Raw genomic sequence first — 12,901 nt, forward strand, 5'->3', positions numbered from 1 at the left:
AAAATTTGTTTCACAACAGACATACCGTCGTGCAAACCAATCATACTGGTGCGCAAAATTTGCTATATATAAATTCAAAATCTGCGAGAAACGATACGCGGGGAGAAAGGAAATGTAATAGCATAATTTCTTCTAATCGATTATTCGTATATAGACATGGTAATTTGTAGCAAAATAGTGTAGTATATCGATCCATTATTTTCGATCCTTCGAGAAATGAAACTGACGATGTCTAAGAGGAAAATTCCAATGGCGCATAATTCCAGAATGTTCCAGAGCAGCCGACTGACCAATAGGAATCGTATACCGCAGCGCCATGATTGGTGAATTTTCAGCAGAAGTTAGCAGAAAGAAGTAATCACAGTTACCGTGCGGAGAGCATTTCATTCAGACTATTGCGTGAGTGTAGAGCGAGAATTTATCCACCGTACAAGATAATTATTAACGCGAAATCTAAACGACTATCAATCACTCGTCTATCCTTGTCCAGGATCAACGTTTAATCTTTAATTTACGCAAGATAGTTTTATTCAGTGTCGTAAAGAAAACGTCGTACCCAGTCTCAGCCATGGCTGCTATGTCCGTGATCGGAATTGACTTTGGTAACGAAAGCTGTTATGTGGCTGTAGCACGGGCGGGAGGCATTGAAACTATAGCTAATGATTACAGTCTTCGAAATACACCGTAAGTTTCTTTTATTATAATAATCGATACCTAATTTTTTCTCTTTTGTAGATAGATACCGGTGCTTACCCGGTATCTCCAAATATTTCTCTTGTTTCGCTGATTTACGTGAAAATTTTACGTAAAAATAGTAGAACAATTTAAAAGTAGTAATACATAATTCATTTTTGTACAGGTAGTATGTAAAGTAGATGATGCAGTATTCGATCATTGCCATTTATGTTCAAATCGTTTTATCTATTTAAGCATACCCGCTTACTTTCACATGACTAAGAAGTACAAAAAAGTCCATAACGTAGTTATGGTCCACGAGCTATTTTTTCTTTATTTGAATTTGGCGTAGTCATGTAAAACGGAATCAACAATCGATTTAAGTCAGAATAAGTGTAATGAATAAGACGTGACGTTGCTACTTACTACTACTATTACTTTCCCATTCTTTGTGTACAAAATATATACGAATTGTTATTTTTTTTACGTTTGAGTTATCGAAATTTGTATCTGAATGTGACGAACTTATATGTATTACTCGTTTGTAGATCGATAGTATTTGATAATCGTATTATTACATAAATAAATTGTTATGATATTTGTTATATCTTTTTATCTAATATTAATAAAATGTTTAAAATATAAAAAAGAAATATTTGTAAAATAAAGATATTAAAGTGTATGTAATAATTTAATATTAATAATTTAATATTTTCATTATTAATTGTTAAAACATTAAATATAACTTATTTTTATTAATTCTGTTCTTATATAAATGTCATGTTATTAAAATTTACGTTTTTAAAATAAAAAAACTGATATTTTTCATGCACGTAATAGGTGTTTTATTATTAATTTCTTCTCTCATAATTTTATAATTTATAATATTTTATTAAATTTTTTACTGAGAGAATTAATAAATTGAAAATTCAAAATTTTTGTGTTCTTTAGCATATATATACTTCAGTATGAAAAGTGGACTTTCAGGATGATTGGATTATTCTAGAAATTATGTAGAATATTGATGTACATATGCTTGTTCAATATAATGTGAATTTTATGCATGCTGTGGTATGTGAAATTTTTATTTATATAAATATTGATTTTAGATCATGTGTAGCATTCAGTGGGAAAAATCGAATTCTTGGTGTAGCTGCTAAAAATCAGATGGTGACCAATATGAAAAATACCATTCATGGATTTAAAAGATTATTGGGTAGAAAATATAATGACCCACAGGTACAAAGAGAGCTTCAGACATTACCTTTTAAGGTAACTCATCAGTCAGATGGGAGTATTGGTATACATGTAAGTTGTTTTTAGATATGGAATTATATCTTTTCTATCATATCTCAGCAATAAAATTTAATGATTTATGGTTATATTATTAATATTTTATAACATATATAGCTATTTTATAAAATTGTAATAATTATTGTATTAACATGTCAAAATGTTATGGGTAAATAATATGATTTTTTGTAATTATTTAATGTGATATTAGACGTTACTTAGATTCAATCTGGGCGTTGTGCCAGATTTCTCACATTTATAGGGACTCATATCTTATTTATATCTCTTTAGAGCAGTTAAAACATGATGAATCATATCATATATAATTTGTACAATAAAAACTATAATGATAAAAGTAATTATGTAACAAGTACAAAGCAAAGATATTTATACTTATTTCTAAATTTTAGGTACAATATTTAGGAGAGGAACACATTTTCTCACCTGAGCAAATAACTGCAATGTTATTTACAAAATTAAAAGATATATCTGAAACTGCTCTTCAAACTGTTGTTAATGACTGCGTTATTTCTGTTCCATCATATTATACACAAGCTGAACGTCAGGCATTGCTTGATGCTGCACGAATTGCTGGTTTAAATGTTCTTAGATTATTTAATGAAACAACAGCTACTGCTTTGTGCTATGGCATCTATAAACAAGATTTACCAGCACCTGATGCACCTCCGAGAAATGTAGTCTTTGTTGATTGTGGCTATGCAAGCTTACAAGTAAGCATTTGTGCATTCCACAAAGGAAAACTAAAGGTATGTAATGAGTTTAATTATCTTAACTGGTAGTAATAGTTATATACTTGCAAAAACAAAATTAATATAAAATAATCCTACATATATATAAATGTTATATTTATTTCTAGATGATAGCTAGTACTTTTGATAGTCAATTGGGTGGAAGGAATATAGATTCTATTTTAGCAGAACATTTTTGTAAGGAGTTTCAATCACGTTATAATATTGATCCGCATAACAATCCACGTGCATATATAAGACTACTAGCAGAAGTAGAGAAATTGAAAAAACAAATGTCAGCCAATTCAACGATGCTTCCTCTTAATATTGAATGTTTTATGGATGAGAAAGATGTACATGGTGAAATGAAACGAGCAGATATGGAAGCAATGTGTGCACACTTATTTAAACGCGTTGAATCGACTTTACGTCGATGCCTTGAAGATTCTAGTATGTTTTATTTTGCATTTAATGTTGTTACACATGTTGTTTAATTTTACATAAAATATATTTTCCATTAATTATATATTAATCCATAATACCTTTTGTAGAATTAAAGTTAGAAGACATTCATTCAGTTGAATTAGCGGGTGGTTCTAGTCGCGTTCCTGCTATCAAACGATTGGTTGAAGAAGTGTTTGGTCGTACTGTATCTATGACATTAAATCAAGATGAGGCGGTTTCACGAGGATGCGCACTTCAGTGTGCGATGTTGAGTCCTGCTGTTAGAGTTCGTGACTTCTCGGTAACTGATATTCAACCATATCCCTTGAAATTAACTTGGGATCCTACTCAAGGAGAAGACGGGTACATTAATATTCGCATTTTATGTATAATATTAAGGATATTTAAATAAGGATACATTTTTCTGATTTTTGTGCTATTATTTTAGTGAAATGGAGATCTTTGGACACAATCATTCTGTACCATTCTCGAAAACGTTGACATTTTATCGATCAAATCCATTTACCCTCACTGCAAGTTATACTATGCCATTAGCATCATATCCTCGAACTCATGTTGGTAAGCATTTAATTTCTTTTATTATTTAATAATTCTTTCTTATTACTTAATAGTATCTTACTATATAAACATTTTTACAGGTACATACACAATTAAGAATGTAAAGCCAACGCCAGAAGGTGAATTGTCGAAAGTAAAAGTAAAAGTAAGGATAAACTTGAATGGAATTCTTACTATTGTTTCGGCTTCATTGATCGAGAAACGTGAACTCACACAACAAGAAAAAGAAGAAGAAGAGAAACAGCAACAGCAGCAACAGCAAAATAACATGGACGTTGATCAGCAGCAAGACAGGAAAGATAAATCTGATCAAGAAGCACAGGCAAATGAACCACCAGCACCTGAAGTATGTATATTCATTGTTACTTGACCTTTCATTCAAATTATATGTATTTAAGGTCGTTTTTTATCAACTTATGTGTAATAATATTAACATTTAGTATAACATTTACTTTGTAATACATTCATAAAATTATATTAAGTTAGGGTTAGGTTTATCTAACTGTTTGTTGAGCTAAATAATAATGGTATGTCAAATAAAATAATACTTTAAAAAAAAGGTTTATTGCATAAATAACGATTATACTACAACGAAGTGTAAATTAAATGGAAACTCATTAAATTCATTCTTTGGAATACACTCTTGTAGAAGAACAGTATTGATGCTTTGAATGTCTGATGCATGACTATGTGAGTTTGTTGTGGTTTAGGTGAGCATGGATAAAACGCGACGGAACTCAGATGCTGATGATGGTGGAAGAGGTGCGGGGGGTTCTGCCCCTTCCTACTCCTCCAGGATTCTCTCTTGGCTCAGCTCGGTACGCGGCACACTATCATTACTTGGACCCATATGTTAATTGAAACATGTGCAATAATTTGTGACTTTTGCTTAGGTTGTTCTATTATTATAAGTCATCAATGGTTACGCGAATAGCTTGTCGCGTGTAAAAGTGGCATAAGACTTTTATTTCTTTCATCACGTCAGCATCGTCAATTACTTGTTATAAGATCATTGTAATCATAAAATGAAATGTCCTGCATGATATGAGAACCGCGTGCTACGTATTATATATGTTACTATTCACTGTTTCAAAAAAACATTTTCCTAAGCATATTTTATCATTTTAAAAGAACTAAGATCTGAAAATGTTAGGTTCGTTTGCAATGTAATTGTTTGTGATATGTTTCTATACTTATTTACTATTTCGAATACATTGATGAATTAATCAAATTCTATTGATTCGTGTATATCTAATATAAATTATTTATGACCTAGAAGTTTCCTACACATTGTAGTTTCTTTAGTGCATGATATTTAGTTATACTCAAAGGTTTTAAGTCTGTGTCGATTTCTTCTGCAAACTCGGTTAATAATAGCAACATATAAGAGAAAATAACGCAGTCAGAATATTTAATTTGAAAACGATTATCAATATAAACATATGCATATTATAATCTCATGCAAAGTGTTATGATGCATATGGGTCCAAGATACAGCTGTGTCACGCCGTGCTGTCTGTCTTTGCTCAGTTACTTTTCTACTGGGTCGCAGAAGGAAAAGAGACAGTAACTTTTTATAATGCAATAGCTATCAATGTGCTAAAATTGTGAAGGCAGGCAATGCGGTTCGGTTTTCGATTCGTATATTTTATGTAAATGTTTTTCTCTATATAACTACATAATATATCTTGAAGTTAAAGTAAGACGAATTGAAAACTGCTCGCATAAGTATAATGCCCCTCTTTATCCTCTACTCATTTCTATCATCACCTGACTTCCAGTTTGTGTGCCTTGGTTTAAAATGTTTCAGTTTTATTATGACATTATTATATTTATTTTATCTATTGTGTGTGATTACGAATTATTACATTAAGAATAAGGAATCATTTTTAATATTCTTAAGAATGCTAGATAAAAGAATTTTCATAGAATGTTTTATATATATTTCTTTCGTTAGTATTTATAATAATAAAAAAATAAATTTTAATATAAATTTTATTGTAGATATGTATAGATAGATAAAAATATTTCATTTGGATATCTTATTATTTTTCAGGGCGACGATAAAAATGACGAAAGTAAGGGTAAAAAGAAAGTTCCTATTCGTACCATTGATTTACCAGTGGATATGTGTGAATACGGACTTTCTCAGCGTGATTTGGATGCCGCATTGGAAAAAGAGGTAAATTATGTTTATTACATTTATTTAAATGTTAGTACAATTTTTATAATTCGTATATTCTATATTAATAAATTTTTTAAAATCCAAGTCCAAGATGATTGCTGAAGATAAACAAGAAAAGGAACGTGTTGATGCCCGTAACGCATTAGAAGAATATGTTTACGATTTACGTGCTAAACTGTCGGAGGAGGATCAGTTGTCCACATTTGTTACGGAAGATGACAAAGAAACACTTTATTGTACATTAGATGAAACTGAAAATTGGCTGTATGAAGAAGGTGAAGATTGCCAGCGACAAGTTTATTCAGAACGGTTAACACGCCTTAAGGTAAGTTATATTTATACTTTGTATTAGATACCAAATAAACATTTTCGTTTCAAAATTGAAAATTGTATATTTTTTGTTAGTCACAAGGTGAACCAATTAAAGAAAGACGAATGGAATTTGAAGGCAGAGGCTACGCTCTTGATGAATTAGCAGGAGCTTTGCAACTTGCTAAAAAAGGGATAGATCTCATTAGATCATCCAATGGAAAGGATGATAAATATTCCCACCTAACAGAAGAAGAGGTAAAGAAGGTTGAAAAAATAGTGCAAGAAAAATGGACGTGGCTAGAAGAAAAACGCATGCTTCTTGCCAGTACACCTCGCACACAACAACCGCCAGTTACTGTAGCTCAAATTCGTGCAGAGAAACAGGTATTTGAAGCATATATCTAATTTAATGCATAACTGATACGTTTATAGATATTGCCTTTTACATATTTTCTTTGTTTTAACAGTCACTGGATAGTGTTGTAGTACCAATTTTAAATAAACCAAAACCTAAAGTCGATCCACCAAAAGAAGAGAAACCTAAAGACAAAGCTTCTGAAACTCATCAAAAAAATAATCAAAATAGTCAAGGTGATGCTCACTCTCAAACCAATCAACAACAACAACCCCAGGAAGAAAAAATGGATGTTGAGTAACAGTCATCCCATTTTATGTGTGTTTAATATTATTAAATCTACCATGATTAAAATAACGAAAATATGTCATTACACAAGTCATTTTTATCATGTCACAAAAGCGCCTGATATGTTTTTAGTTAGCAGATGCGATTGTTTTTTCTTTTCTTTACCCATCACAATTTATTGCTAAGTTTGCAATTTATTGATAAGTTAACCTATTTAAGAACAACTATCATTAATCTAAGTATATTGAAATTTGAAGAACTTTTTTTCTCTAAATCACTTAAACGAAGTTGTATGTATATTTTACGTTCAATTAATTTAAATAATATATTATTATAAAATTATTTCATTCAAGTAAATTTCTATAAAAATAGAAATGAACATGGAATAAATAAAGATAGGCGCTGACATTTTTAAATTTCGTTTTATATTGAAAAACGTATAAAAATTTTCTTTTTTGACACGTGTATATGTATTCATTGTATTCGTTTATGAAAAATAATCAATTAAGTTAAAAGTACACAATATTTGTAACAATTTTCTTATTTCTTAGGACGTTACAGGAATATTATTTTTGTAATGTAATTACAAAATTCTTCAAGCTTTAATATGCTTTTAGGAAAGCATAACAAAATTTTTATCAGTGGAGTACTCTAAAGAGATCCCTGATTTCATTGCCAGTAAGATTTAATACATTGTGTCCTATAATGTATAGAACAAGTATTAAGTTAGAGCTAATGACTAAATTAAATTGTGAAGTAGTTAATATCGCAGGCGATTTATGTATTTAATTACAATAAGCATTCATTCCAACACTTCCCAGGCCGACAGCAAAATATTCTGTCACATAAACCTTTGTTGCATTTAAGATACTTAAATAAATTAATATTTCATTAAAGAAATTTATTAAGCTTGTTCTAGGATTTGCTTACAGCTTTGTATGTTTGAAAGGGCTGCTAACTTGAATCGTGTATATTTTATGATATTTCAACATTGTCAATGCTTTGATGACATGAAATTACGAGAAATGAAATTATAGTTAGGTATATTGTACATAATTCATAGTTTTTCATAAAAGTAAAATATTTTGCCTTTCAAATTGTGTTCTAATTAATTTGATAAATATCTTTTTTTATAGTTGCAACGTTACTGTTTATTGGTACTAAAAAGGAATCAGTGGTATATTGTGTTGCATTGTATATTGATCACGATTTATTTTGTTATTTATTCTTCCTTAAAGGTAGAAATAAAGTACATGGCTACTATTCAGTGTCATTAGGGGCGGATTTGTACTGAAATTTTGTAATAATCTTCTGTATTTTATTCCTCTTTCTAAAAATTCGTATTTGTATCTTTTTAAGTAGCTGTTTCGAAATTATCAGCCTAAATACTATAAAGGATTATAAATTCGCCCCTGATCTAGTACTGTGATCGTAAAGTGCACTACAATTAATTTATGCATCTGGTGTGATTTATTGAGGCACTAGAAATTATAAACTAATCTAACTACAAGGTCTCTCAAATATAAAAGCAAAATATATGTAATGGAATTATATTCCATATAGATATATGTATATTGTAAGGTTTATGCTGTACAATATGCAAATATTGTGTGGGAATGTCACTGCTTCTTTTTATTTAATAATTACGTTTCATTAATTGGTACAAGTACAGTTATATTCGTCTTTCATGCAATTTCACATCATTAAACAAAAAAAAAACAAGAGGAAAATATCGAAACATTAACAAAAAAGTATGCAATTGCAGAATGTAACGCAATACAATGTAACATGTTCTTTTCAATGATTATACACGAATAAATGTGTTATCAAAAAAGTGTACTTAATCAATATGTGTTTCAAATACAAAAAAAATGATTAATCTCGTTTCGTCTGTGTCTTCGATTGATCATCGAAGTATGCGCGATATATAAAAGCGCCCAAAGCTACGTGTAAGACAAGAATCGCAACTCCAGCTGAATACACGTTGCTTGGCACCTGATTGAGCCCCAATAATCCTAAAATGTATAAAAATTTGTTTAAAATATTGATACGATGTCAAAATTATATTCATAAATATGTGTATATCATGGATATATACTAATGTAATAATCAAAAGTATATATTGTGATGTACTGTATTAAGTAATTTATGTACATGTAACATTCCAATTCATAAATTTTGTACATAAAAGGTATAAAATATTGGCTACTAGATTAAAAAATATGCAAAAAATACTCTCAAATAAGAAGAATTATTTACTATTCATGTTTATGTTAAACTATTTTATTCTTTAATATTTTTCCTAAATATTAAATTTATATATATATATATATAATTTTATTAAATATCATCAACGAAATATAATTTTTTAAATGTACGTAAAAAAGTTAAACATTCTAATAGCATTGTTTGCTTCCATACCATCAAAAATAAAAATCTTGCTAGCAAAAAATGAAAACACAGGTAAGGCTATTATCACCATACAGTGGAATAATACTGTTTTAAAGACTTCTAACTCTGGTAATTCCTGGAAATAAAACTACGTATTAAAGATATTATTATGTTTAAATACATATATACAATACATCAATGAATTAAAATGTAAAAATGAACACACCTTGATACTTGCCATGATGTAGATGTATTTTTAATTAAAATTTCCTTAATACTATTCAGTTACCAATTACAATACCAATTTTATAAGATTTAAAGATATATATAGTATTATCATTATATTACTAATTTAAAAAAATATAATTCAACAGTTTTTATTAATGTCTAAGAAAAAATTGGAAATGAACATGTATTATTTATATAGAAAGTTGAAAAATCATTTCCTTTTCTATTTTAGTATACTATTTTGTTGAATGATATACATGTATAAATCTGTATATAGAACTTATATGATATTATATAGTAAACGGATAAGTCTGATATTTTGATGGATAATAATTTAGACAACAATGTAATACGATAAATTCGTACACTCGTTATCTTGTGAATATTTAAGGTTATGTTATTCGATTTAGTACGTTATAAATCCCACCAGAGGAACGTTGCATCTCGCATGTCCATATCCTTTTTGTTAGCGTTTTCGTATCTGGTTTAAAAAGGTTGTCACACGTTGCACTTTGTATAATTGGCTAGTTTCTTTTTGTCATAAATCCATCTCAATAAATCACTTTAGTTGTCATTCCTCTCGCAGTATATTGCATTTCTAGATAGTGATTGAAGCGCAGTATCGGCACATCCAGAGCTGATTCACTTGATTGTATACAGGAATGAAGATTAAAAATAATACGTTGTAGCAATACGTCACTGGTTATAAAGTGTTAACAATTCATTTATAAGTATGGGATGTTGTTACAGTTTTTGCAAAGAAGACAGCGATCCGCAGGTAATAAATTAAATTATTTTAGTCAAGTGGGATGTTTTGAAAGCTCAATTTATTGTATAACATTAGATATGTTAAAGCATACATATAAACTTTTATCGCAATTTCACTTATTCGGATTACGTATACAAGACTGAAATAGTCAAAATGTATATTATATTCTTATATGATTCACATTTATAAAATCGAAATAAAATTCAAAGACTAGAATTTAAATTAATTAAAACATGTAATTTATCTGTTTATCTTTGTAGAGTGGGGAAGCAAATGAAAGGACACATTTGTTGGTAGATCCTGTCAGTAATAACACAAATATACCTAGAGTACACAGGTGTGTTTTTATATATATATTTATATATGATATAGATAAAAGTTGTTCAAGCTTTTTCATTTCTTTTTCTTTCAGTGATGATTATGTTAACCAATATGCAAGTTCAGCACCCAAAAAAACAGATGAACAAAGTGCATTAAATAGAATTTTACATGAAACAGCTGCGTGAGTGTTTGTTTCTGCCTTTCTTAGTCCTTATGTTTATGTTGCCTTTTTTTATCGTTATTTGATAGAATATCATAATAAGGATCAATTTATTATGTTGAAATATTTAATTTCAGTAATGTAATAGATGTTGGAGCACTAGATTCACACAACTTAGAACAGCACGAATATATGGATAGATCACGTGCATATTCTAAACGTATAGAAGCTGGAGGTATTAAAGTACCTGATAGTACATCTTGCTTACTCAAAGATGTTCCTGCCCCAGAAAAAATATTGGCAGCAGAACCTCTTGATGCTGAAGATCAAGGACTGGTAAACATATATTATATGCAATATAACATCCTATTATTTAAATATTTATTAATTTTTATATATGTTTTTATTTATAGATAACAGAAATGCTCCATAAGGCTGTGACAGCATTAGAAGATGTTAATGTTGAACACAAGGAAGATTTAGTAGTTCCCTTTTTATCGTGATCTTTTGGCATTTCCTCAGCAGGATTACATCTTGCTTGAGTGAAATCATTGTACTACACAACACTAAAAACATCATACATCTTTCCAAAATCAATTTTCGATAAGTTAATCTGAATTTACTTCAGATTTTAGAATAGAGTGGGGCTAAACGTCCGACGGGTAAAATGTCCTGAATTTTAAATCTCCGTTTGTAAACAGTCGGTTGAATATCGCAAAATGTTATTTAGACAGCTAGCATTGGTGGGAAGGACTGTAGAGTCGTCATTCGTTTACGAGCGTTCGTGCGAGTCTTTGTCATACGAAGATCTTAAATTTGGAACCTTTTATAGCCTGGACTTTTAGCTCCACCCTATCTTACTTGAATTTGAATATTGATGAAGCATTATAATCTGGTGTATTGTAGACAAAAGTTCAGGTACTACTTCTTAATAATGAAATGTTAAAATGGCTTGACAGTTTCTGAATATACAAAATTGTTTTAAGATGTTACAAGTTAATATATTTCCAAACGACCAGTTTTTAATGAAAAAGCTGAATTTGGTAGTGCTTTTCCATAATTTATATACGATACTGTAAAAAGAAAACCACTGTTATTAATCTCCACTAAGATGTATATCGAGAAACAATATAAAAGGGCTATTTTGTCATAATTTAATAAACGCAATCATATTATAAATTTATCATTTTTCGCATTAAAATTTACAAAATTAAGTTTTATCAAGTAAATAATTAACATTTTTTTAACGTTCCATCAGCGTTAAAAATATTTCATGTACGTAAACGGCATTATATGAAACATGGTAGTTAATATGTAGATTCAGTAACAATTAATATTCACGAATGCGACTGGAATATATTTCGTTACTCATATTAAAGTGTATATTTTAATTAACATGCACATCTTTGTCTTTTTTATATTGTACGTATTTTGTTTTTACTTTATATTTGCTACAGTGTTGCAAAAAGTATGTACAATTTCAAGTGAGGAGAAGTTCTTAACTTAAACGTACACATGTGATATTTATATAAATTAGTACTATTACTAATATTATATTCTTTACTCATTGCCACTTTTCTTATATGTATTTTCTTCATCAAAATTTGTTAATTTTATATTTTATTAAAATTATTATAGTTGTTACTCCGCTATCATCCTTATTAATTGATATGCGTTAAATAAACAATATAAATTGTAAAATTATATATTGTTTTGTGAATAACAGTCATATTAAATAAACTTAATTATAGTCAACAATAAACGATGATTAAACGTTGTATAAGCCGCACTTGTTAGATTATTAACTACGTTTATTGAAAATTGTAAGAATTAATTTATCAAAGCTATACGCACAAACGCATAAAGACCGTCAATATTGGTTATTTATTATTTCGTAAAATATATTTATAAAAATACTTTCTTTTCGTATTTAAATGCTTCACCTTTTACACATTGAATACTATTTTACTACTCTAATACTATTTCGTGATTTAGAAACTTCGACTTTGAACAGAATTATTCAATATAGAGTATTTATTTTGAAATATCGTAGGATTGAATTACGAAATTCATTATGAAATTTTATTCGGTAAATGAATGCGGGAATAATAAAAATGTGGAAAAGTGATCACTACGGACAGTACATCGGTAA

At 29.1% G+C, this 12,901-nt stretch overlaps 3 protein-coding genes across 4 annotated transcripts; 2 read left to right on the top strand and 1 right to left on the bottom strand.

Moving 5' to 3' along the window:
- The first annotated feature begins 337 nt into the window (after positions 1-337).
- Hsc70cb (heat shock protein 70Cb) lies at positions 338-8,610 on the top strand. Of its 2 annotated transcripts, XM_072006931.1 has the most exons (12): positions 338-684; positions 1,785-1,983; positions 2,379-2,735; positions 2,846-3,167; positions 3,269-3,524; positions 3,610-3,740; positions 3,821-4,086; positions 4,451-4,558; positions 5,797-5,922; positions 6,011-6,250; positions 6,331-6,621; positions 6,705-8,610. In XM_072006931.1, exons 1-12 carry the CDS (start codon positions 569-571, stop codon positions 6,891-6,893), a joined length of 2,601 nt encoding a protein of 866 aa, XP_071863032.1. In that variant the 5' UTR covers positions 338-568; the 3' UTR covers positions 6,894-8,610. The 2 variants fall into 2 exon arrangements, with proteins under 2 accessions (XP_071863032.1, XP_071863033.1); XM_072006932.1 differs by lacking the exon at positions 4,451-4,558 and having other exon boundaries at positions 340-684.
- Positions 8,006-9,896, bottom strand: LOC139989047 (vacuolar ATPase assembly integral membrane protein VMA21 homolog). Its single transcript, XM_072006950.1, has 4 exons — positions 9,757-9,896; positions 9,498-9,658; positions 9,302-9,407; positions 8,006-8,895 (listed from the first exon to the last, which is right to left on the bottom strand). Exons 2-4 carry the CDS (start codon positions 9,510-9,512, stop codon positions 8,756-8,758), a joined length of 261 nt encoding a protein of 86 aa, XP_071863051.1. The 5' UTR covers positions 9,513-9,658; positions 9,757-9,896; the 3' UTR covers positions 8,006-8,755.
- Positions 9,897-10,134: 238 nt separating this feature from the next.
- Positions 10,135-11,922, top strand: Lamtor1 (Late endosomal/lysosomal adaptor, MAPK and MTOR activator 1). The gene is made up of 5 exons (XM_072006949.1): positions 10,135-10,277; positions 10,529-10,605; positions 10,681-10,770; positions 10,887-11,085; positions 11,163-11,922. The coding sequence occupies exons 1-5, from the start codon at positions 10,233-10,235 to the stop codon at positions 11,250-11,252; spliced, it is 501 nt and encodes a 166-aa protein (XP_071863050.1). The 5' UTR covers positions 10,135-10,232; the 3' UTR covers positions 11,253-11,922.
- Positions 11,923-12,901: the final 979 nt, after the last annotated feature.

This window comes from Bombus fervidus, chromosome 7, assembly GCF_041682495.2.
Source record: "Bombus fervidus isolate BK054 chromosome 7, iyBomFerv1, whole genome shotgun sequence".
Lineage (NCBI taxonomy): Eukaryota > Metazoa > Arthropoda > Insecta > Hymenoptera > Apidae > Bombus > Bombus fervidus.

Bases quoted from the DNA above. Each gene is read 5' to 3' on its own strand.
- Hsc70cb (XM_072006931.1), top strand. From the start codon at position 569: ATGGCTGCTATGTCCGTGATCGGAATTGACTTTGGTAACGAAAGCTGT. The intron at 685-1,784 runs GTAAGTTTCTTT...TATTGATTTTAG, and splicing joins TACAGTCTTCGAAATACACC to ATCATGTGTAGCATTCAGTG. The intron at 6,622-6,704 runs GTATTTGAAGCA...TTGTTTTAACAG, and splicing joins AAATTCGTGCAGAGAAACAG to TCACTGGATAGTGTTGTAGT.
- LOC139989047 (XM_072006950.1), bottom strand. The intron at 8,896-9,301 runs GTATGGAAGCAA...TATACATTTTAG, and splicing joins CAAGATTTTTATTTTTGATG to GATTATTGGGGCTCAATCAG.
- Lamtor1 (XM_072006949.1), top strand. From the start codon at position 10,233: ATGGGATGTTGTTACAGTTTTTGCAAAGAAGACAGCGATCCGCAG. The intron at 10,278-10,528 runs GTAATAAATTAA...TTATCTTTGTAG, and splicing joins AAGAAGACAGCGATCCGCAG to AGTGGGGAAGCAAATGAAAG. The intron at 11,086-11,162 runs GTAAACATATAT...TTTTATTTATAG, and splicing joins ATGCTGAAGATCAAGGACTG to ATAACAGAAATGCTCCATAA.